A 23,630-nucleotide genomic window follows, 5' to 3' on the forward strand; every position below is an offset into this window, starting at 1 on the left:
CCCTCCCCAGTACCCCCCTCAATGCCCCTTCCCGGTGCCTCCTCCCCGGTACCCCCGTCCCAGGGACCCCGTCCCGGTACCGCGCTGTGCTCTCCCTCTAACCCCGCCCCCTGCTCATCTAACTCCGCCCCCTGCTCATCTAACTCCGCCCCCTGCTCATCTAACCCCACCCCCTGCTCATCTAACCACGCCCCATTGACCACGCCCCAATCAAATGTACCATCGCGCTGTGGCCCCGCCCCCAGTGTGGCCCCGCCCCACCCTCAAGACCACGCCCCCACCTAGCCTCCTATACCGGAATATCGGTGGAGTCCTGGCCCCGCCCCCGGTCCTATGACCACGCCCCCTCAGCCATGTCTCCCACGCGCTCCGTAGCCCCGCCCCCTCCGCTAATCCCGCCCCCCACCTTCGCATTGGCCGCCGGGGTGCGGCGCTGCCCAATGAGCGCGCGGCGCGGGCGGAAGCGGCGCTGGGAGGACCGGAAGCGGCGCCGGAGCGCCGGGTGAGGGTCGAGACCGAGCGGAGCCCGCGAGACCCCCCGGAGACCCCCCAGCAGCCCCGAAAAGTCCCCGGAACCCCCCGAGTCCCAGCCCCGCGCCGCCGCGATGTTCCTCACGCGCTCCGAGTATGACCGGTGAGTGTGCGGCCGCCCCCGCTGAGTCACGGGGCCCGTGCGCCGAGCGGGGCCTCCCGGGCCGGGGTCGCACCGCGGGTGGCGGGAGCCCCGGGGGGGAGTGTGAGGGTGGGATGGGGGGGTCTGGGGAAGGGGCTGGAGCACCGGGAGAACTGAGGGAGCTGGGGAAGGGGCTGGAGCAGCTGGGAAGGGGCTGGAGCAGCAGGAGAACTCAGGGAGCTGGGGGGGCTCAGCCTGGAGAAAAGGAGGCTCAGAGGGGACCTTCTGGCTCTGCAACCCCCTGACAGGAGGGGGGAGCCGGGGGGGGGTGTCGGGCTCTGCTCCCAGGGAACAAGGGACAGGAGGAGAGGGAACGGCCTCAGGCTGAGCCAGGGAGGGTCAGGTTGGATATTGGGGAAATTCCTGCCTGGAAAGGGCTGTAAAGCACGGGAAGGGGCTGCCCAGGGGGTTCTGGAGCCCCCATCCCTGGAGGTGTCCTCAAAACCTGTGGATGTGGCCCCTGGGGACACGGGCAGGGGTGGCCTTGGCAGGGCTGGGGGTGGTTGGACTCGATGGTCCCAGAGGGCTTTTCCAGCCTCAAGGATTCCTCAGGGGAAAACAAACCTCTCCTGGCAGGGTCAGGTTGGATACTGGGGGAATTCCTGCGTGGAAAAGGTGGTCTGGCCCTGGGAGGGGATGCCCAGGGGGGTTTGGAGCCTCCATCCCTGGAACTGTCCAGAAAACACCTGGATGTGGCACCTGGGGATGTGGGATTCCAGAATTCCAGGGGTTCCCAGGGCACCACTGGGATTGCAGAGGCTCCCAGCCTGGAATGGGACGTGTTCTGTGACGCTCCATGTTCCCTGTGTCCAGGACCATCCCAAATCCAGTCCCCGGGAGGGTCCCAGGTGGCTCCAGGGCCCCCATTCCTGGTTTTCCTGCCCCCCTGAGTGTCCCTGTTGTCCCTGCAGGGGTGTGAACACCTTCTCTCCCGAGGGGAGGCTCTTCCAGGTGGAATATGCCATCGAGGCCATAAAGGTACTGTCACCTCCACCCCCTTTCCAAGCTTTTGGGGCTCCTGGGGCTCCTCCAAACCCCAAACTGGGTTGGTTGGGACAAATCCCGGGGCTGTTCCCTCCCAAACTTCCCACCCTCTGCTCTCCTGAGGGTCACGAAGGACCAAATCCCAACGTTTTCCCCCCAGTTCAGGGGGATGGTCCCTTCCCATGTCCCCAAACCAACCCCAATCCCAAGATGTTTCTCCTCAGATCAGCCCTAAAAGGTTGGATTTAAGAGCAGGAAGCCCCAAGGGGCCTTTTGGGGTTAAATGTCCTTAATTGGAAAATGTTCCTGTTTATTATGTGGTATTTATAGGATTGGGAATAAGGTTAAATTTGGGATAAACTGGTTGAGGGATGAAGGGAAGGAGCCCTGGGGGGTTTGGGTTGGGGAAGAGGAGGGTCCTGCCTTCAGTTCCTGGGAGCACTAAAATGAGGGATAAAGGGATAATGGGGGAAAAAAAGGGGGGAAAAGGTGATGGAAGTGATAAAATCTGCAAGGAATTGGGAATTAAAGCTCCTGGGATGGGGAATCAGGGTGGTTGTTCATGGGATCGAGGGGGGATCAACAAAGGGGCTGGTGGGATCAACATGGGATCAAGGTAAGGATTGGTGGGATCAACATGGGATCAAGGTAAGGATTGGTGGGATCAACATGGGATCAAGGTAAGGATTGGTGGGATCAACATGGGATCAAGGTAAGGATTGGTGGGATCAATATGGGATCAAGGTAAGAATGGATGGGATCAATATGGGATCAAGGCAGGCACTGATGGGATCAAGGTCAGGGGCTGGTGGGATCCAGGTAAGCCTTGGTAGGATCAAGGTGGGATCAAGATGAGGATTGATGGGCTCAAGGTTAGAGTTGGTGGGATCAAGGTTGGATCCAGGCAGGAACTGGTGGGATTAAGGTGGGATCAGGGTGGGCTTTAAAGTAGGGGCTGGTGGGACCAAGGTGAGATCAAGGTAGGGGTTGGTGAGATCAAGGGAAGGATTATTAGGATCAAGGTAGGATCAAGTCGGATCCAGGCAGGGATTGGTGGGATCAAGGTGGGATCAAGGCAGGGATTGGTGGGATCAAGGTGGGATCAAGGCAGGGATTGGTGGGATCCAAGCAGAGGTTTCCAGGAGCTCCTGGGATGTTCCCTGTGGCTGTGGGGACACCGCAGTGACCCTGGGGTGTCCTGGAGCTCCCGGGACACTGGGCAGAGCAGGAGCTCTTGGAAAGCAAAGTGCCCAGGTTTCGGGCTGGGATTTGGGATTTGGGCCCATCTGGGAAATCCTCTCTCCCTTTAAACTTCCTTCCCTCTGGCAGAGGGGGATTCCCAGGGCCTTTCCCGCTCCTCAGGCCTCTCCAGCTGCTGTTGCCCGGGAGGTGAGGGATCTGCTGGCCCAGCCAGCTGGGAATGCCGTGGATTCCACCTTCCCCACTTCCCAGTTCAGGGAATAACCTTGGAAACCCAGAGCGGGTTTGTCTGGGGGGGGTGACAGGATGAATCCCAGGAAATCCCAGCCCCAAATAAGGCAGATTTGGGAGTTTCTGTTGGAGCTTTGGAGCCTGGGGGGTGTTTTCCAGTTGGGCTCCACGGCCATTGGGATCCAGACGTCGGAGGGAGTGTGCCTGGCCGTGGAGAAGAGGATCACCTCCCCCCTCATGGAGCCCAGCAGCATCGAGAAGATCGTGGAGATCGACTCCCACATCGGTGAGAATCTGGGATACAGCCCTGGGAACAGGGATACAGCCCTGGGAACAGCCTGGGAACAGGGATACAGCCCTGGGAACAGCCTGGGAACAGGGATACAGCCCTGGGAACAGCCTGGGAACAGGGACACAGCCCTGGGAGCACCCCTGCAATCCTGGGGGTTTATATCCCAGGGGTCCACCCCCTGGGAGGTTGGGAAGCTGTGCTTTGGGATGAGTCCTCCCTGAGAGGGGCAGGAAAACCAGGAATGGGGGACCCTGCAGCCACCTGGGACCCTCCAGGGTCTGAATTTGGAGTGTTCCTGGACACAGGGAACAGGGAGTGTCACAGAACACTCAGGGTCCCATTCCAGGCTGGAATCCTAAATGGTGCCCCAGGGGCCCCTGGAATTCTGGAATCCCATGTCCTCAGGTGCCACATCCAGGTGTTTTCTGGATGGCTCCAGGGATGGAGGCTCCAAACCCCCCTGGGCAGCCCCTCCCAGGGCCAGACCTCCCTCTGGGAACAGCCCTGGGAGCACCTCTGGAATCCCAGGAGTTTATATCCCAAGGATCTCCCCCAGGAGTTTGGGAAGCTGTGCTTTGGGATGGGCCCTCCCGGTGCTCCCGGGCACTGGTTTTCCAGGCTCCAGGCCAGCTCCAGGAGCAGGGAAGAGGCAGCTGAAGTGCTGGCCCTGCTTCAGTGACCTCCCTCATCCCAAATTTAGCTCTGGAAGGGCAGGGAATTGCAGGGATTTGACTCCAGGCCAGTTTTTCTGGGAGAGCCAGAGTCACCTCTGCCCTGAGGGCCCCCCACAGCCTCCTGGAGGGCAGGAGAGCTCCCAGATTCCCATATTCCTGCTCTGGGGGCATGGGAAGAGCTCCAGGAGATCCATTCCCTCTCCCTAGGGGCTGTTCCAGGGGCTCCTGCTGCAGGTCAGCCAGGCAGGGCCCCTTCCCAGCAAGTCGTTTCCGTGGAATCCTCAAAGTTGGAAAAGCCCTCTGGGGTCATGGAGTGCAACCATTCCCAAGGGCCACATCCAGGTGTTTTTTGGATGCTCCCAGGGATGGGGATTCCAACCCCCCTGGGCAGCCCCTTCCCGTGCTTTACAGCCCTTTCCAGGCAGGAATTTTCCCAGTATCCAACCTGACCCTCCCCTGGCCCAGCCTGAGGCCGTTCCCTCTCCTCCTGTCCCTTGTTCCCTGGGAGCAGAGCCCGACCCCCCCCCGGCTCCCCCTCCTGTCTGGGAATTCTGGAGAGGGAGAAGGTCCCCCCTGAGCCTTCTTTTTTTCAGGATGAGCTCCTGGTTTTCCAGCCCCTTCCCCATCCCTGGATGCCTCAATGTCCTTCTTGTCCCGAGGGACCCAAAGCTGCCCCCAGAATTCCAGGCGTGGAATTCCAGTGCCCAGCACAGGGGGGTGCAAATCCCACCCTCTCCCGTTCCCACATTCCTGCTTGGGAAACTTTGTGTCTCACGTGGGTTTTGGGGCGGTTTGGGGGGGAAACTCATCCCGAGGACAGTGTGGAATGACTCCTCTCCCATTCCAGGCTGTGCCATGAGTGGCCTGATCGCCGATGCCAAGACCTTGATTGACAAGGCCCGAGTGGAGACTCAGGTGAGATCCCACAAATCCCGGGAATGCCTTGGGAGTCCGGGGAAAGGGAAGATCATTCCAGTAAAGGAGCTGGAATGGGAAAGGTGTGGAGTGGGAGGTTTGCTGGGAGCACAAGGGCTGTGCCTGCCTCTGTTTTGGCAAAACACTGGATATATTGGATGTGTTTTTATCCCCCTAAATTTCCTGGATGCTCCAAGGTCCCAGGGGCAAATCCCTGCTGGAGTAAAGGCTTTTCCTGAGGCTTTTCCTTACATATTATCCTACATATTTCCTACATATTCCCCAGCTCTGGAGAGCTGGATAACCCATTGCTTCCAGAACAGATGCTGGGATAAGGCATTCCAGCCTTGCCTTTCCCTGCTGTTATCCCAAGGTTTGGTTATCCCGAGACTTTCTGGGGATTTCTGCCCTTCCCGGCTCTTCCACGGGAGAACAGGCGCCGAGTTCCCCAGGGAGACAATCCCTGGGTGTTCCCCCGGGGGGACGCTCCTCCCCGCCCCAGCAGCCCCCCGGGAATGCCGTGTTTCCCGGGAGCACAGGGATAGCAGGAATGGTTGTGCCCCTTTCCCTGCAGAACCACTGGTTCACCTACAACGAGACGATGACGGTGGAGAGCGTCACCCAGGCCGTGTCCAACCTGGCCCTGCAGTTCGGGGAGGAAGACGCCGATCCCGGAGCCATGGTGGGCGCTGGCAGGGATTTGGGAATGCCGGGGGGCTCCGGGGGGGGTTGATCCCCCCTGTCCCGCTCCGTGTCCCACTGTCCCCTCCTGTCTCCCGCAGTCCCGCCCCTTCGGCGTCGCGCTGCTCTTCGGGGGAGTGGATGAGAAGGGCCCCCAGCTGTGAGTGCTGCTCCTGCAATCCTTTGGGAAGATCCAAACCTCCCCTGGGAACTCCCTGCCGGGCGCATTCGGGGATTTTTCCGAAGGGTTTATCCCGCCGTGTGTCTGTCCCGTTATGGATCCCTTCCCTGAGCCCTCCCTGCCTGTTCCCATGGGAAACACCCCCGATCTTCCCCAAATCCTTGTTTTCTGGGTTAAAGCCGTGCTTTCCTGGGAAAGAGGGAAGCGTTCCAGCTCTCCCTGGGCCGAGTTTATTCCTCCCTTTCCCTAAAGGAGGCCGGTAACCCGATCCCTGGGACATTCCTTGGGGTGGTGGCAGTAACCTGAACTCCGGGATTCAAAGGACCCTGCTGGAGGTGGGAAGGGCTCAGCAGAGCCAGCCCAGCAAGGCTCAGCTCCCAGCAGGAAAAACCCGCTGGATTTACTCCAAAAAATGTGGAGAAAGGGGGAAAATCCAAAGGGAAATAGCTCCTCGGGCAACAAAGGCAGTGTTGGAGTGCCTAGAGGCGTTTGGAGTCTCCATCCCTGGAGCTGTCCAGAAAACACCTGGATATGGCACCTGGGGATGTGGGATTCCAGAATTCCAGGGGCCCCTGGGGCACCATTTGAGATTCCAGAGGCTCCCAGCCTGGAATGGGATGTGGGATTCCAGAATTCCAGGGGCTCCTGGAGCACCACTGGGATTGCAGAGGCTCCCAACCTGGAATGGGATGTGTTCTGTGACAATCCCTGTTCTCTGTGTCCAGGACCATCCCAAATCCAGCCCCTGGGGAGAGGTCCCAGGTGGCTGCAGGGCCCCCCATTCCCAGTTTTCCTGCCCCTCTCAGGGAGGGCTCCTCCCAAAGCACAGCTTCCCAACCTCCCAGGGGGTACCTCCTTGGGATATAAACCCCTGGGATTCCCTGGGGGTGAATCCCAACTGCAGGTGCTCCAGGAGCTCTGGGGGGTGGTGGGAGGGTCCCTGGGGGTGAATCCCAACTGCAGGCGCTCCAGGAGCTCTGGGGGGTGGTGGGAGGGTCCCTGGGGGTGAATCCCAACTGCAGGCGCTCCGGGAGCTCCGGGGGGTGGTGGGAGGGTCCCTGGGATGCAGCCGGCCCCGCTGTGCCCGCAGGTTCCACATGGATCCCTCGGGAACGTTCGTGCAGTGCGACGCCAGAGCCATCGGCTCGGCCTCCGAGGGCGCCCAGAGCTCCCTGCAGGAGGTCTATCACAAGGTAAGGAATGGCTCTGGGATTGGGATTTGGGGATTGGCATCCCAGGGATTTGGGGAACCCCCAGCACCTCCTGGCATCCCCGAATTCCCTTCCCAGGGAGGATTTAGGAGTGGGGTGAGGAGGAGGTGCCAGAGCCGCTCGGGGCAGGTCATCCCTTGGCAGAGCATCCCATGAGGATCCTGTGGATCCCGTGAGGATCCTGTGGATCCCGTGAGGATCCCGTGGATCCTGTGGATCTTTACAGCCCGGAGCAGAGCTGCTTCCAGCACCTGCTGTGCCTATGGGATAATCCAAGCCTTGGCAGGAAGTTCCTTATAAATAACCCTGAGCTCCGAGCACTGCCATTGGCATCAGGCTCCCTGGGGGGCCAGGCCTGGGAAACCAGGGAATCTTCTGCTGGAATTCCTGCTCATTTGGGGTATGCAACAGGAACTTCCTGCCCCTCCACGACAAGGAGGGAGGTGGGAATCCAAACCTTAATGAAAAGCACAGTTAGTGGGAAGAGCGATTTGTCTGCTAGGATTATCCCAGTCCTGCATTCCCAGGGTTGCCAACCCTTTTCCAAGTGCAAAAGGCTGGGAAATCTCATTTATCCCCTAGAATTATCCTAATTCTTGATGCCCTGGATTATCAGCCCTTTTCCAAGTGGTGAGTGATGGGTGGGAAGAGTCATTTTTCCACTAGAATTGTCCCAGTTCTGGATTCCCTGATTCCCGACCCTTTTCCATGTGGTGACAGCTGGGAAAACTCACTTCTCCACTAGAATTATCCCAATTCTGGGCTCCCTTCATTCCCAACCCTTTTCCAAGTTTTGATGGCTGGGAAGAGCCATTTATCCCCTGGAATTCTCCTGATTCTGGATTCCCTTGATTCCCACCCCTCTTCCCTGTGGAGATGGCTGGGAAGAGTCATTTATCCACTGGCATTATCCCAGTTCTGGCTCTGGGGCTCCCTGCAGGGATTTATGGGATTAAACACAGAGGCTTCTTCCAAGAGGGAATTTGGCTTTTTCTGTGGGAAGTGGGTGCCAAACCCCAGCCCCTTGTGTCCCAGTCCCACCAGTGGGATTTCTGTGCCCAAAGTGCCAGTTTTTAAGCCAAAAAAAGCAGGATTTCACCATCCCTGGGGATGTCCCTGCCCTGATGGTGCTGCAGATCCCTGGATAAGCTGCTCCATCCCGGCTGACGGGATTTGGGGAAGGGGAGGGGGGAGAGGGGCCCCATCCAGGGCCGAGGGATCCAGGAGCTGTGTGTTTTCCAGTCCATGACGCTGAAGGAAGCCATCAAATCCTCCCTGGTGATCCTGAAACAGGTCATGGAGGAGAAACTCAACGCCACCAACATCGAGGTGAGTCCTCCTGGAGTCGGGAATGCGCCTGGAGCTGGGAATGAGCAGCCCAGGGCTTCCTGGAGCTGGGAATGAGCAGCCCAGGGCTTCCTGGAGCTGGGAATGAGCAGCCCAGGGCTTCCTGGAGCAGGGAATAGAGCAGCCCAGGGCTTCCTGGAGCTGGGAATGAGCAGCTCAAGGCTTCCTGGAGCCCGGAATGAGCAGCCCAGGGTTTCCTGGAGCAGGGAATAGAGCAGTCCAGGGCTTCCTGGAGCAAGGAATGAGCATCTCAAGGCTTCCTGGAGCTGGGAATGAGGTGATGGAGCAGCTCAGGGCTTCCCAAGCCAACAGCTGATGTTCCTGCCCCTTCCAGCATGAGAAGCTGGAGTGTTTTGCCTTCCAGAGGTGCCTTCCTGGTGTGTTTTCCCAGCTAATCCATGGTTTGGAAGGTGTTCTCTGCCCTTCCCGAGTCAGCAGGGACCTGGGTTGCCCCCCTGGGTGGCTCGCTGTCCCCCTGCATTCAGCCATTCCCGGTAACATTAGAAGGAATGGAAATTCTCCAGCTCCTGGGCTGCTAAATCAGGCCTGGGGCAGTGCCAGGAACGCCCTGGAGGGACAGAGCAGGATCCTGCAGGAATGGCTGTGCCCCTGGAACCCCGGGAGAACCCAGGGCCTGGGGGTGCCTGACCCCCCAAACCTGCTCCTTGTGGGCTCCTTTTAGGGTGGGAAAGGCAGGAGCCCCCTCTGGATTGGGTGGGATCAGTGGGAGATGAGGAGCCAGGCCCCTGGATAGGGTTTGCTTCTATTTCTGGCAGGTTATGAGACACCAGACCTTTCCAAACCACGGCATTCCAGCTCCTCTCTCCTCCCATTCCTTCCCTCTGGCTGCTGGGAGCCCTTTCCCCATTGCACCCCATTTTTACCTTCAGCATTCCTGCTGGTGGGATTCCCAGTGGGATTAACCAGCTTCCTTTGGGAGGGGGAAGCCAAGAGCACGTGAAAACTTGGATCCTCGTGTCCCACAGCGGTGCCACCCAGCTGGAATCTCCTTCCCAGGTGCTCTCCCATCCCGGGTACAGTGAGGGCCCTGGAATGTGTACAGTATCCTGATGTCATATCCCAATTTAACAGGGGCTTAACTGTGCCTGGCACGGCCCTGGAGTGGGGAGGAATGGGAATGGTGCCAGGGGGGCCGGAATGTGCTGAGGGATCCAAAGGTTCCCCTCAACTCCACTCACCCCCAGGGCCCTTTGGTTCCTGGAAGGAGGTGCTGCTCCCATGGATCCCGGGGGTTTTCCATCCAGGAACAAAAGCGAGGCTGTGGAAGAGTTAAATCCGTTGGTGGCAAAGTTTGGGAGCCTGGAAGGGTTTTTATGGATTTTCAGATGAATGACTTCCCTGTCAAAGCTGCTTGGGAATGGGGGAGTGAAGGTTTGCAGGGAGAAGGTTTGAGGAGAGCTGGAAAAGCGACGGGATTGGTGTCTCCGAGGGCTGAGTTTGGCTGTTTGTGCACGTTTTTGGGGAATTTAGGGATGGTTTGGGGTGTTTCTGGCTGGTTGGGTCCAGGATCAATCCAGGTTTGGTGCCCAGAGAAGCTCTGGATGCTCCATCCCTGGAAGTGCTCAAGGTGAGGTTGGCCAGAGCTTGGAGCAGCCTGGGATAGCAGAAGGTGCCCATGGCAGGGGTGGGATTGGATGGATTTAAGGGCCCTTCCCACCCAAACCATTCCAGGATTTAAAGGGTCTAAAGGGCATCTCCAGGTGTCTCAGAATTCCAGGTAAACCCTGAGCTCCCAGGCTGAGTGTTGGGATGTTTCTCGTGGGAAACACCTCCTGGGCTCCCTCCCTTCCCCCAAATCCTGCCCCTCCCCTTGTGCTGCTCCAGGGGGGATTCTGGGAGCAGAGTCAGCTTGGGAGAGCTCTGGGATTCGCTGGGATGCTCCACAGCTTTTCTTGGGTGCATCCCAGATAATCTGATCCCTAAGGAGTCAAACTGTGTTCCCAGTTCAGGAGCATCCCAGGCCATTCCTGCCCCATCCCAGCTCCCTCCAGCCCCATCCTAGGCTGTTCCTGCCCCATCCCAGGCCATTCCTGCCCCATCCCAGCTCTCTCCAGCCCATCCCTGCTCCCTCCAGCCCCATCCCAGGCCATTCCAGCCCCATCCCAGGCCATTCCAGCCCCATCCCAGGCCATTCCAGCCCCATCCCAGGCCATTCCAGCCCCATCCCAGGCCATTCCTGCCCCATCCCAGCTCTCTCCTGCCCCATCCCAGCTCCCTCCAGCCCATCCCTGCTCCCTCCAGCCCATCCCAGCTCCCTCCAGCCCATCCCAGCTCCCTCCAGCCCATCCCTGCTCCCTCCAGCCCATCCCTGCTCCCTCCAGCCCATCCCAGCTCCCTCCTGCCCCATCCCAGCTCTCTCCTGCCCCATCCCAGCTCCCTCCTGCCCCATCCCAGCTCCCTCCAGCCCATCCCAGCTCTCTCCTGGAGCCTTGGCTGTCCCTCTGGCCCAGCTTTCCCTGTGTTGGGCTCATCCCTGAGCCAGGTGTGACCCTTCATCCCGCTCACATTCCTCCTCCATCCCAGTGTCCCTTGTCCTGCCTCTGGAATGCCTGGGCTGCCTGCCCTGGCCCTGTGCTGTCCCCAGCCTCATCCCTCGGGCTTTTCCTTGGAGATCTCCCTGCAGGATGCACTTAGGCCTGGCCTAGTGTGGTGTTTGGCCCTCCTCCAGCTCCCAGACAGGCTGGGATTTATCCTCTTGGAGGAGAAGAGGCAGGAATTCCCTTATTCCCGGGTTTTTTTGATGCCTTTCCTCCCCCCCACCTTCCTGCTCCCACTGCAGTTCCCTGCTCCTGGAGGAGCCTGAGTCAATCCAAAGCTATTTGTGCAGCCAGCAGCTATTTTAGGGAATGAGGGCTGGCAGCTCGGGGAACAGCTGCTCCCTGCTTTCCTCAGCCCCTTAACCCCTTATTCCTTGTTTTCCAGCTGGCCACGGTGGAGCCCGGGATGAAATTCCACATGTACACCAAGGAGGAGCTGGAAGAGGTTATCAAGGATATCTGAAAAACAAGGACCCCCCCCAGAAGCTCCAGTTTCCCACTCCCGATCGAAGGAACTCTCCCAGTGCACCCAGTTCCTGGGATTTCCCCTCCTTTATCCCGCCAGATCCGGAGGTGTTTTTTACTCTTTGTGGACAGAACCGAGGAGGGAATGAAATAAATGATTTTGTTATTCCCTTTGGGGCCCTGGGAGAGGGGGGAAAAGGTGGGAAGAGGGGGTTTGGAGCAGGGATTGGGGGTGGAGCAGGACGGGAGCGGGGCCAGGGGGCTCTGCTGGGGCAGAGTCTCCCTCTCGTGGTGAATCCATGGGGAATTCCAGGTGGAATCCCACAGTTCTCTTTAAAAATTAGGGCTTTTTGGACCTGTTTGGTGCATTCCCCCCGCTCCCTTTTCCGGTGGTTTTTATCCCAGGAGCTCTGACTCCTTCCTATAACCTCGGGTTTCCTTCCAGAAAAGCTTGGAAAAATCCCTAAAAAGTCATAAAACAGAGCCCACCAAGCAGGAACATGGATAGAGGATTTTATTATGGATAAAAATCCTCCAAACCTCTCAAATCCTGCAGGTACCATCGGATTTTATGGGTTTAACCCCATTTTTGACCAAACAATTCCTGCTTATCCCAATTTTCTTCCCTTAGTTTCTCATTCTCCAGTGGGAATCTCTATCCCTGTCCTCCAAAAAGAGTCTGGGAATCAAGGATCGGTCTGATAAGGGAATAAACTGAGATTATGAGAGTATTTTCCTGTACAATCGTGGTTGTGTGGAAAACCAGCTCTGCCTGGGAAGGGGAGAGGCCTGGGAATTCAATTCCAGGAGAAATTCCAATTTTAAATTCCAATTCCTGAATAAATTGCAATTTCAAATCTCAATTCCAGGAGAAACTACAATTTTAAATTGCAATTTCAGGATAAATTGCAATTCTAAATTCCAATTCCAGGAGAAATTCCAGTTTCCAGTTCCAAGGCAAATTACAATTTTAAATTCCAATTCCTGAATAAATTGCAATTTTAAATCCCAGTTCCAGGAGAAATTGCAATTTTGAATTCCAATTCCTGAATAAATTGCAATTTTAAATCCCAATTCCAGGAGAAATTGCAAGTTTAAATTCCAAACCGCCTTTCCCCCTTCTTTCCCCTTTTCCTTCTTCTCCTTCCACCCCCCTTGTTTTTCCCTTTTTCCCTTTTCGCCATTTCCCCCCTTTCCTTTTCCACCAAAAACCACTGTTAATTTTCCCCTCTCTTGCCATTCCCAGCTGGATTCAGGAAGGGAGGCCAGGTCTGGAAAAACAGGCCTAACCCAGAACCCTCCTCTTGGGAATTCTCCTCTCCCAGAGGAGTCTGAAGGGAACACCTTGGCTCCCCTGGGGTGGGGTTGGATCCAACCCCTGTCCCTGCATTAATCCATTAATGGCTTTTTCCCTTTGGGAAGACATTCCCTGGAGCCTGGAATGTGGGGAATTCACCTGGATTCTGGAATGCTGGGCCACTCCTCCCCCCAGCCCGAACTGGGGCAGGGCCGTGGGACAGGAGCTGCTCCATCCGGAATATCCAGAGGAGCAGGAGCAGAGCCCTCACCCTTTATCCCACTTTATCATCCCAGAGCTCAGCTTCCCTCTGGGAATGAGGCCCAGGGCTGTCCTGGGGGCTGTTCCAGCTGGATTTGTTTGTGTCCCAGGGACACAAAAGCCCTTTGTTCCCCCCGGGACAGAAATGGCCCTTTGGGACAGAAATGGCCCTTTGGGACAGAAATGGCCCTTTGTGCCCCGTCCTGTCACCAGGCTGGGGTGGCATTGCCAGGGGACCTTTTGTTCCCCCAAATCCACACATTTTCCCCCAAGGATTTCCTCCCACCGCCCAAAATCTGCCTTTTCCACCCCAAAATCTGCTTTTTCCACCCCAGAACCTGCCCTTTCCACCCCAAAATTCACCTCTTCCACTTCAAAATCTACCCCAGACCTCCCAAATCAGAATTTTTTACCTCAGAAATGTCCCCACCCCCCAATATTTGCCTCATCACCCCCAAATCTACCTTTTTTTTTTTTTTTTTTTTTATCTCTAAACCTTTCTCCCGACCCCAAAATCTGCTTTTTTTTTTTCTTCCTCCAAACCTGCTTCTTTCCCTCAGGATTTCCTCCCACCTCCCAAAATCTGCCTCTTCAACCCCAAATCTGCCCCAGAGCCCAAAATCAGAATTTTTTTACCTCAGGAATGTCCCCACCCCTAATATTTGTCTTATCACCCCCAAATCTGCATATTTCCCCTCAAAATCTGCTCCTTTTCCCTCAGGATTTCCTCCCACCCCCTGAAATCTGCCTTTTGCTCCCCAAAATCAGCCCCAGAGCCCAAAATCTGTATTTTTTTTGCCTCAAAAACTGCTTTTCCTTCAGGATTTCTTCCCGCCCCCAAAATCTGCTTCTTCCACCTCAAAATCTACCCCAGACCTCCCAAATCAAAATTTTTTACCTCAGAAATGTCCCACCCCCCAATATTTGCCTCATCACCCTTAAATCTACCTTTTTTTTTTACCTCTAAATCTGATCCAGACCCCAAAATCTGCTTTTTTTTTTCCTGGCCTCAAAACCTGCTTCTTTTCCCTCAGGATTTCTTCCCAACCCCCAAATCTGCCTCTTCAAGCCCCAAATCTGCCCCAGAGCCCAAAATCTTCATTTTTTTTTTACCTCAGGAATGTCCCCACTCCCAATATTTGTCTCATCACCCCCAAATCTCCCATTTTTCCCCCTCAAAATCTGCCTTTTCCACACCAAAATCTGGTGTTTTTTTGGTTTTTTTTTTTGCCTCAAAACTTGACTTTCCCTCAGGATTTCCTCCCACCCCCCAAAATCTTCCTCTTCAACCTGAAGATCTGCCCCAGAGCCCCAAATCAGAATTTTTGAGGGGCCCAAAATTGGCTCCTTTTCCTTCAGGATTCCCTCACCACTACCCCCCCCTAAAATCTGCCCTTTTCACCCCAAAATCTACTCCAGACCCCCAAATCTGCATTTTTTTACCTCAGAAATGTTGCCCCAAATTCTTGGCTCCTGTGGGCCCGGGGCCCTTGTGCTCCGTGTGGGATCCATCCCAGAGCCCTTTCCCTGCTCCCTGTTTTCCGGGAAAAGGGAATAAAAGAGGCAGGAAGATGAAATTTTCCCCTCAGCACAATGAAAATTCCCTTTTTTTTTTTTTTTTAATGCGGGATGAGGGTCAGGACAATGAGCACGAGGGTCAATCCCATCTCTGCCGGGCTGGGAATTCCAGGATCTCCCGGTTCCTGATCCCGAGGGGGTTTTCCATGTGCAGCCCCCCGTTTTGTGGGGGATGGGGGTGGTGTCGTTGCATCAGGAACGGCACCAACTGCTCAGGGCGATTGTGCAACGGGAAGGGGCCCCAAAATTCCCGGGACACCGAGGGAGGAGCCGGTCGCGGGGGGTTGGGGGGTGTCCCGCTGCCGTGCCCTGAGCCACCCCCAGGCCGTGTACCCCCTGTCCCCACGCCGGGACCACCCTCTTGGCCCTGGGACCCCTCTGTCCCCACGCCAGACCCCTGCGTGCCCCCCTCGCCACTCCCGCTCCCCAGCCTGAGACCCCCCTGTCCCCGCCCCGGGACCGCTCCAGGCCCCCCTGTCCCCAGCCCTCGTCCTCTTGTCCCCAGCCCGGGATCCCCTGGGACCCCTTGTCCCCACCCTGGGCCCTCTGTCCCCTCTCTGGGCCCCCCCTGCCCCCCGAGGGTCCCCGCGCACGTGGGCTCCTTCACTTTCTGACCGGGCCGGGTGGGCCCGGCGCGCCCCCCGCCACCTGTGCCTCCGACCAATCAGAAAAATCTCCGCGGCGCCGCCCGCCAACGAGAGCGCTGTCGCTAGGTAGATTAGCGCACGGGTGTCAGCGGGCAGGGGGGCGGGCTCGTCTCCATCGTGCAAGCGCCGACGGCCAATCACGACAGGAGGCGGTGATGATTGACAAACAACCAAACCAATCAGAGCAGGGTGAGCGATGACGGCAAGGAGAAGGCGTGGCCGCGCCTTGAGCGACACCTCGCACAGCCAATCAGAGCGCGGGGGTGCGGCACGGCAGCCAATGGGAGCTGTGGGGCGGGCCGCGGCGGGCGCGGAGGTGCCGGGCCGGGAGTCGCGATGGGGCCGCGGCGCGGGGCGGGCGCGGGGCCGGGCCCGGCGCTGGGTCTGGCGCTCGGACTCGGCCTGGCCGTGGCCGCGGGGGCCGCGCTGGGGCTGAGGCACCGCGGGCCGCACCGGGACCCCCGCGGCGGCGGCGAGGCCTGCGCCGACCTGCGCGGGGCGGCGGCCGCGCTCGGCAACAACACGCACCAGGTGAGCGCGGACGGACGGGCGGACGGACGGACGGGCAGAGGGGAGGGGGCTGTGCGGGGAGCGGGGACACCGCGGGGACGGCGGGGACACCGCGGGGACACTCCGCCCTCCGGCCGGGACACGCACCTCCCGCCCCCCCAGCCCCGCCCCCGCCCTGCGGGACGGGCGGACGGACCGACGGACAGGGAGATAGACGGAGAGACAGAGGGACAGGCGGACTGATAGAGAGATAGACGGACAGACGGACAGAGCTGTAGACGGAGAGACAGAGGGACAGGCGGACTGACAGAGGGATAGAGGGAGAAACGGACAGAGCGATAGACGGAAAGACAGAGAGACAGACGGACTGACAGAGAGACAGACAGGGCGATTGACGGACTGATAAAGCGATAGACAGAGGCGCAGACGGACAGAGCGATAGGCGGAGCAACAGAGGGACAGAGCGATAGACGGACTGATAGAGCGATAGAGTGACAAACGGACAGACCGATAGACAGGCAGGCGGACGGACAGACCGACAAACAGACAGACAGGTGGATCGACAGACGGACGGACCGACAGACAGATAGACAGACTGCCCTGGTAGAGCCCGACCCCCCGCATGTGATGGCAGGTGGGGGTGAGACGGACAGACAGACAGATAGACATCCCCCCCTGCACCCCTTGGGATGGACAGACAGACAGATAGACAGACACTGCACGCTCTGGGATGGACAGACAGACAGACATCCCCCACTGCACCACCTGGGATGGACAGACAGGCAGACACACAGACACTGCAGTCCCTGGGACACAGACAGACAGACAGACAGACCCCCATGAGTGTCCCTGTGCCCCCTCCCAGTGTCCCCAGGCCCCCCCGAGTGTCCCCAGCTGCCCCCCCGCAGCCCCTCCAGTCCCCCTCGTGTCCCGGGGGGTCCCTGGCTGGCAGGGGTGGCCGTGGGTGGGGTGGGGGGTCCCAGCACGGCCCGGGGGGGCTGAGGGGGGGAGAGGGTGGTGTCACTGTCCTGGGGGGTGGCAGGGGACAGCCCTGCCCTGGGAGGGGGTCTGGTGCTGGGGGGGCTCTGTCCCTGAGGGGGAGTCTGTCCCTATGGGGCGAGTCTGTTGCTATCGGGGGGTCTGTCCCTATGAGGGAGTCTGTCTCTGTGTGTGGGAGTCTGTCCCTATGGGGGGGGGCTCTGTCCCTGTGGGGGAGGGTCTGTCCCTGTGGGGGGGGGGTCTGTCCCTGTGGGGGAGGGGCTCTGTCCCTGTGGGGGAGGGTCTGTTGCTGTGGAGGGGTCTGTCCCTGTGGGGGGGGTCTGTTGCTATAGGGGGGGACTCTGTCGCTGTGGGGGGTCCCCTGCTGTCCCCCCCAGCTCTGGGGGTCCCTGTGATGTCTCTCCCCCTGCAGTGTGTCTTTGATGACCTGAGTGGCTCCGTGTCCCTGTCCTGGGTGGGCGACAGCACCGGGGTGAGCACTGGGGGGGCACAGCGGGGTTCCTGTGTCCCCCCCCCCCGAGGGGCTTTGAACCCCCCTGTCCCTGAGGGGCTGTGGGACTGGGGGTCCCTCTGTCCCCACCATGTCCCTGAGGGGCTGTGGGACTGGGGGTCCCTCTGTCCCCACCATGTCCCTGAGGGGCTGTGGGATTGGGGGTCCCTCTGTCCCCACCATGTCCCTGAGGGGCTGTGGGATTGGGGGTCCCTCGGTGTCCTTCACGATCTGTGGCGTTGGGGGTCCCTTTGTCCCTCCAGTGTCCTTGCGGGGCTGTGAGATTGGGGGTCTTTCAGTCCCCTCCTTGTCCCCATGTCCCTGTGACTTTTGGGGTCCCTTTGTCCCCTCCGTGTCCCTGAGGGGCTGTGGGGTTGGAGGTCCCTTGGTCCTGCTATCTCTTGTGGGACTGGGGGTCCCTCTGTCCCCTCCATGACCTGTGGGACTGAGGGTCTCTCTGTCCCCCCATGTCCTGTGGGTTGGGGTCCCTGTGTTCCCCCATGTCCCTGTGGGTTGGGGGTCCCTGTGTCCCCTTCATGTCCTGTGGGGCTGAGGTCTCTGCCCCCCATGCCCTGTGGGTTGGGGGTCCCCCTGTCCCTCCCCTCTGTCCCCCCCACCCCCGAGATGCTGGAGGGCAGGGGGTGCAGGGAGGACCCCCCCTCTGTGGGGTGTCCAGGGACCCCCATGTGACCCCCCCCGCCCCTTTCCCAGGTGATCCTGGTGCTGACGACATTCCATGTGCCCCTGGTGATCATGAGCTTCGGGCAGTCCAAGCTCTACCGCAGGTGACCCCCCTGACCCCCTCAAAATGGGACCCCCTTGCCCCTTAGCCCCTCCCCCCTTAACCCTGCCCCCTTAACCTCACCTCCCTTAACCTCACCTCCCTTAACCCCACCCCTAACCCCTCCCCCCTTAACCCCACCCCTTAACTCCACCCCCTTAACCCGACCCCTAACCCCTCCCCCCTTAACCCCACCCCTTAACCCCACCTGCCTTAACCCCGCCCCTTAACCCCACCTGCCTTAACCCCACTCTTTAACCACACCCCCCTTAACCCCACCTTTCTTAACCCTCCCCCTTTAACCCCACCCCAACCCCTCCCCCAACCCTGCCCCCTTAACCCCGCCCCTCCTGACCCTGTCCCCCCTTAACCCCGCCCCCTTAACCCCTCTGGAATTCCAGCGAGGATTACGGGAAAACCTTCCAGGACATCACGGGGCTCATCAACAACACCTTCATCCGCACGGAATTCGGGATGGCCATCGGGCCCGAGAACTCCGGGAAGGTGGGCAGGGAGCGGGGGGAGGGATCCGGGAATTTGGGACCCCCCCCAGATTTCCCTGGCTTTCCCTCGTGGGGTGTTCTGTGTTTTGTGTTTTGCGTGGGGTGAAATTGCATCACAATCCCCAAAATCCCCCCCAAATCCCCCAAAATTCCACCAAAATCCCCTGAAATCCCCCTAAAATCCCCCCAAATCCCCCAAAGTCTCCCAAATAATTTGAAATTCTACCAAAGTCCCCTGAAATCCCCCTAAAATCCCCCCAAATCCCCCCAAATCTTTCCCAAATCCCTTGAAATTGCACCAATATCCCCTGACACCCCCCAAATGCAGGTGATCCTGACGGGGGACGTGTCTGGGGGCGGGCGTGGCGGGCGCATTTTCCGCTCCTGGGACTTCGCCCGGAATTTCGTGCCCACGGAGCTGCCCTTCCACCCCCTGGCCCAGATCTCCTACAGCCCCCGGCGGGCAGAGCGCCTGCTGGCACTGAGCACCGAGGTACTGGGGGCACTGGGGGGACTGGGGGGGCAACTGGGGACACTGGGGGGAACTGGGGCAGAGCGCCTGCTGGCACTGAGCACCGAGGGACTGGGGGCACTGGGGGGACTGGGGAGACTGGGAGGGCAACTGGGGACACTGGGGGGAACTTGGGGGCAACTAGGGGGGAAACTGGGGGCACTGGTGGGGGACCGGGGAATACTTTTGGGTAATTTGGGACATTTGTGGGGCAGCTGGGGGCATTTGAGGGCAACTGGGGACACTGGGGGGGCAACTGGGATACACGTGGGGAGGGTGGGGACACTTTTGGGGTGTCTGGGCACACTTGTGGGGCACCTGGGGACACCTGCGGGGTGACTGGGATCCTTGGGGGGGGCGTGGGGGCACTTTTGGGGTGTTTGGGGACACTTTTGGGGTGTCTGGGGACACTTTTGGGGTGCTGGAGACACTGGTGGGGCCCCGGGCTGGGGGCACACGGGGTGGGGTTGTTGGGGGAGCCCATCCTGATCCAAATCCCCCCGTCCCAGAACGGGCTCTGGATCTCCACGGATTTCGGGGAGCACTGGCGGGAGATCCACAAATCCGTGTGCTTGGCCAAGTGGTGAGTCCCTGCTGGATTTTGGAATGGGGGGGGACGGCATTTCGGGAATCACCCCCCCCCTCCCCTCCCCAAATTACATCCCAGCCCTTTTCTTGGGGCTGAATTCCTGAATTCCCTCTTCCCTCAGGGGCGAGAACGACACCATCTTCTTCACCACGTTCCTGAACAATTCCTGCAGTGAGTCCCGCGGGATGGGGGGGTTGGGAGCATCCCAAACCCCTCCGGAGCCCCCTGACCCCCCCTCCCATGCGTTAAGAAGCTGATCTGGGATTCCTGGAGCTGAAGAAAACCCCCGACCTGGGACGATCCTTCCGGACCATCGGCTCCCGGATCTATTCCTTCGGGATGGGCGGCCGCTTCCTCTTCGCCTCCGTCATGACGGAGCAGGTGCCGATCCCGCTTTTCCCGCTGTCCCGTGGTCTCCCTGCGCCATCCCACGGGTTATCCCGGCGCTGCTGCTCCCACAGGGCACCACGAGGCGCATCCACGTGTCCCTGGACCAGGGGGATTCCTGGAACATGGCCCAGCTGCCCTCGGTGGGACACGAGCAGTTCTACTCCATCCTGGCCGCCAACGACGACCTGGTGTTCATGCACGTGGACGAGCCTGGGGGTGAGCGGGAGTGGGAATGGGATTGGGAGCAGGAACAGGATCCGGGAGCAGGAGCGGGATCAGGATCAGGAGCGGGATTGGGAGTGGGATCTGGGAGTGGGAGTGAGACTAAGAGCAGGATCCGGGAGCCATATCTGGAATTGGGATTGAGATTGGGAGTGGGAGCAGGATCAGGAGCGGGATTGAGATCAGGATTGGGATCAGGAGTGGGAGCGTGAGTGAGATCAGGATCGAGAGTGGGATCCGGGAGCAGGAGCGGGATCAGGAGCGGGATCGGGAGTGGGATTGGGAACAGGATCCAGGAGCGGGAGCGAGAGCCGGATCTGGGAGTGGGATTGGGATTGAGATTGGGATCCGGAGCAGGATTGGGAGTGGGATCTGGGAGTGGGATGTGGGAGCGAGATCTGGGAGTGAGAGTGGGATCCGGGAGCAGGATCAGGAGCGCCGGGAGATGGGCAGGGATGGCAGGATACCCCTGGGAGATGGGAAGAGATGGTGGGACAGCTCCAGGAGATGGGCAGGGATGGTGGGACAGCCCTGGGAGATGGGATGGTGGGACAGCCCTGGGAGATGGGCAGGGATGGTGGGACACGCCTGGGAGATGGGCAGGGATGGTGGGACAACCCTGGGAGATGGGCAGGGATGGTGGGACACGCCTGGGAAGCTCTGGGAGGAGCACAGGGGGGGTTTCCCCGTGGGACTCTGCTGACCATCCCCCCGCCTGCTGTGTTTTCCGGGGATTTGGTGCTTCCTGCCCCCCCCGCTGCAGACACGGGATTCGGGACCATCTACACGTCGGACGAGCGCGGGATCCTCTACTCCAAGTCCCTGGAGAGGCACCTGTACACCACCACGGGCGGGGAGACCGACTTCACCAACGTCACCTCCCTGCGCGGCACCTTCATCACCAGCGTGCTGGCCGAGGGTGCGCTGGGATCCACCCGGGATCTGCCCTGGGATCCACCTGGGATCTGCCCTGGGATCCACCCGGGATCTGCCCTGGGATCCACCCTGGGGGCTGGGATCCACCCGGGATCTGCCCTGGGATCCACCCGGGATCTGCCCCGGGATCCACCTCGGGATCCACTCAGGGATCTGGGATCAATCCCTGAGATCTGGAATCCACCCCTGGGATCTGGGATCTGCCTGTGGGATCTAGGATCCATCCCTGGGGCCTAGGATCCACCCCTGGGACCCACTCCTGAAATCTGGGACCCACCCCTGGGATCCATTAGTGGGGGCTGAGACCCACCCCTGGGATCTGGGATCGACCTCTGGGATCCACCCTGGGATCCAGGACCTGGGATCCACACACCCCCCGGCTAGGATCCACCCTGGGATCTGGGACCTGCCTCTGGAATCTACCCTGGGACCTGGGATCTGCCTGTAGGATCCATCCCTGGGACCTGGGATCCATACTTGGGATCCACCACTGGGATCCACTCCTGGGATTTGGGTTAAGGGGGATGGAGAAGAGGGTGATCCCATCCCAAAAATCCTCTTCAGGGTTCAGGGATCTGCGGGGATGGAGAGGAGAGTAATCCCATCCCAAAAATCCTGCCCTGGGATCTGGGATCTGAGGGGATGGAGGAGGGAAGGGGGATCCCACCCCAAAAATCTTCCACAGGGGTGGGATTTGGGGTCTGGGATCTGATCTGGGGGGATGGAGGGGAGAGGGATCCCACCCCACAAATCCTCCCTTGGGATCTGGGATAGGGGGGATGGAGGAGAGGGTGATCCCATCCCCTAAATCCTCCCCTGGCATGGGATTTGGGGTCTGGGATCTGGGATCTGGGGGGATGGAGGGAAGGGGGTCCCACCCCACAAATGCCTCCCCTGGGATCTTGTATCTGGGCTCTTGGATCTGGGGGGATGGAGGGGAGGGGGATCCCATCCCAAAAATCTTCCACAGGGGTGGGACTTGGGATCTGGGGGGATGGAGGGAAGGGGGTCCCACCCCACAAATCCTCTCCTGGGATGGGACCCGGGTGGGAGGGAGGGGGGTGTGACCCTGCCCCCAAACTCCTTCCCAGGACTGGGGGCTGTGGGATCTGGGGGTACTGCGGGGTCAGGGGCTGTGCTGAGCTCCCCCCCCCCATTCCCTGTCATTCTGGACATTCCCTGTGCCCATCCCAGACAATTCCATCCGCTCCGTGATCACCTTCGACCGGGGGGGGCAGTGGGAGCCCCTGCGCAGACCCCACAACAGCCCCTGCGACGGCACCGCCCCCAGCGGGGACCAGGTGGGACCACGGGGACCCCAAAGGGGGGGCCTAAGGGGGGGAGAAACCCAAAGGGAGGGGGAGAGACCCCAAAAAAGGGAGGGTCTCCCAACGGGGGAGACCCCAAAGGGGGGGGGGGAAGAACCTAAGGGGGAACCTAAAGTGGAGAGGAGACCCCCAAATGCGGGGGAGAGATCCTAAAGGGGGAGGGGGGACGAGGAGGGTGGAGAGGGGGGAGGGAGGAGGAGAGGATCCTAAAGGGGCGGGGAGACCCCAAAGGGGGAGGGAGACCCCAAAGGGGGAGGGAGACACCAAAGGGGGCAACCCCAAAGGGAGGGGGAGATCCCCAAAGTGTGGGGGGAGATCCTACGGAGGGGGAGACCCTCAAAGGGGGAGGGAGACCCCCAATGGGGGGGCGGGACCCCCTCGGTGACTCCCAGACTGAGGGGGGGGGACAACACCCCCAACCTGGGGGCCGAAGGGGGAGGAGGGGGGTGGGACCCCCAGAGCAGGGGGCTGGGGAGGGGAGGAGGGGGGTGGCACCCCTGGGTGGGGACCCCCAAACTGGGGGGAAGGCGGGTTCCACTCCTGGGTGGAACCCCCAGATTGAGGGGCTGGGGAGGGGAGGAGGGGGTGGGACCCCCAGAGGGGACTCCCAAACTCGTGAGGTGAGGGAGGGGTGGGGGAGACCCTCAGATTGGGGGCTGGGAAGGGGGGTGTGTGTGGGACCCCCGGGTGGGACCCTCATGGGGGACTGGGGGGAAGTTTGGGGGCTCCCTGAGTCTGAGGGGTCTGCAGGGGGTGCCATAGGGGGTCCATGGGGATCCTGGGGGTCCCGTGGGGGTCCCATGGGTGCCATGGGAGGTCCGTGGGTGCCATGGGAGTCCCCTGGGGGTCCTGTGGGTCCCATGGGGGTTCTGTGGGTGTCATGTGGGGTTGGGGGGTCCATGGGTGCCATGGGGGTCCCCAGGGGTCCTGTGGGTCCCATGGGGATCCCGTGGGTGCCATGGGGGTCCTGGGGGGCCTGTGGGTGCTGTGGTAGGTTCATGGATGCCGTGGGGGTACCATGAGCCCTGTGGGGGTCCATGGATACCATGGGGGTCCCGTGTGCCCCGTGGGGGTCCCATGTGCCCTGTGGGGCTGCCTTGGGGGTGCCATGTGCTGGTGGGGGTCCCATGTCCCCCCTGGGTGTCCTACATGCCCCATGGGTGTCCCATGTGCCCC

At 60.0% G+C, this 23,630-nt stretch overlaps 2 protein-coding genes and 1 long non-coding RNA gene across 3 annotated transcripts; 2 read left to right on the forward strand and 1 right to left on the reverse strand.

The window, feature by feature from the left end:
- Positions 1 to 467: 467 nt before the first annotated feature.
- PSMA5 (proteasome 20S subunit alpha 5) lies at positions 468 to 11,583 on the forward strand. The gene is made up of 9 exons (XM_027715723.2): positions 468 to 634; positions 1,585 to 1,651; positions 3,248 to 3,374; positions 4,902 to 4,969; positions 5,544 to 5,651; positions 5,752 to 5,810; positions 6,922 to 7,024; positions 8,285 to 8,371; positions 11,333 to 11,583. The coding sequence occupies exons 1-9, from the start codon at positions 606 to 608 to the stop codon at positions 11,408 to 11,410; spliced, it is 726 nt and encodes a 241-aa protein (XP_027571524.1). The 5' UTR covers positions 468 to 605; the 3' UTR covers positions 11,411 to 11,583.
- On the reverse strand, positions 8,702 to 14,565 carry LOC113985150. The gene is made up of 3 exons (XR_003539745.2): positions 14,414 to 14,565; positions 9,589 to 9,668; positions 8,702 to 9,437 (listed from the first exon to the last, which is right to left on the reverse strand). It is a non-coding gene; the product is annotated as an uncharacterized LOC113985150 (long non-coding RNA).
- Positions 14,566 to 15,533: 968 nt separating this feature from the next.
- SORT1 (sortilin 1) lies at positions 15,534 to 22,455 on the forward strand (the record flags this gene model as incomplete). Its single annotated transcript, XM_039379699.1, has 11 exons — positions 15,534 to 15,726; positions 17,117 to 17,176; positions 17,906 to 17,979; positions 18,377 to 18,479; positions 18,807 to 18,971; positions 19,499 to 19,572; positions 19,700 to 19,749; positions 19,829 to 19,959; positions 20,040 to 20,184; positions 20,954 to 21,109; positions 22,321 to 22,455. Coding segments are annotated over exons 3-11 (991 nt in total), but the record flags the coding sequence as incomplete, so codon positions are not given.
- Between the last annotated feature and the right edge of the window lie 1,175 nt (positions 22,456 to 23,630).

Source organism: Pipra filicauda, unplaced genomic scaffold (assembly GCF_003945595.2).
Source record: "Pipra filicauda isolate LSUMZ 115617 unplaced genomic scaffold, ASM394559v2 scaffold172_size1731463_pilon, whole genome shotgun sequence".
Classification (NCBI taxonomy): domain Eukaryota; kingdom Metazoa; phylum Chordata; class Aves; order Passeriformes; family Pipridae; genus Pipra; species Pipra filicauda.

Bases quoted from the DNA above. Each gene is read 5' to 3' on its own strand.
- PSMA5 (XM_027715723.2), top strand. From the start codon at position 606: ATGTTCCTCACGCGCTCCGAGTATGACCG. The intron at 635-1,584 runs GTGAGTGTGCGG...TTGTCCCTGCAG, and splicing joins ACGCGCTCCGAGTATGACCG to GGGTGTGAACACCTTCTCTC. The intron at 1,652-3,247 runs GTACTGTCACCT...GGTGTTTTCCAG, and splicing joins ATGCCATCGAGGCCATAAAG to TTGGGCTCCACGGCCATTGG.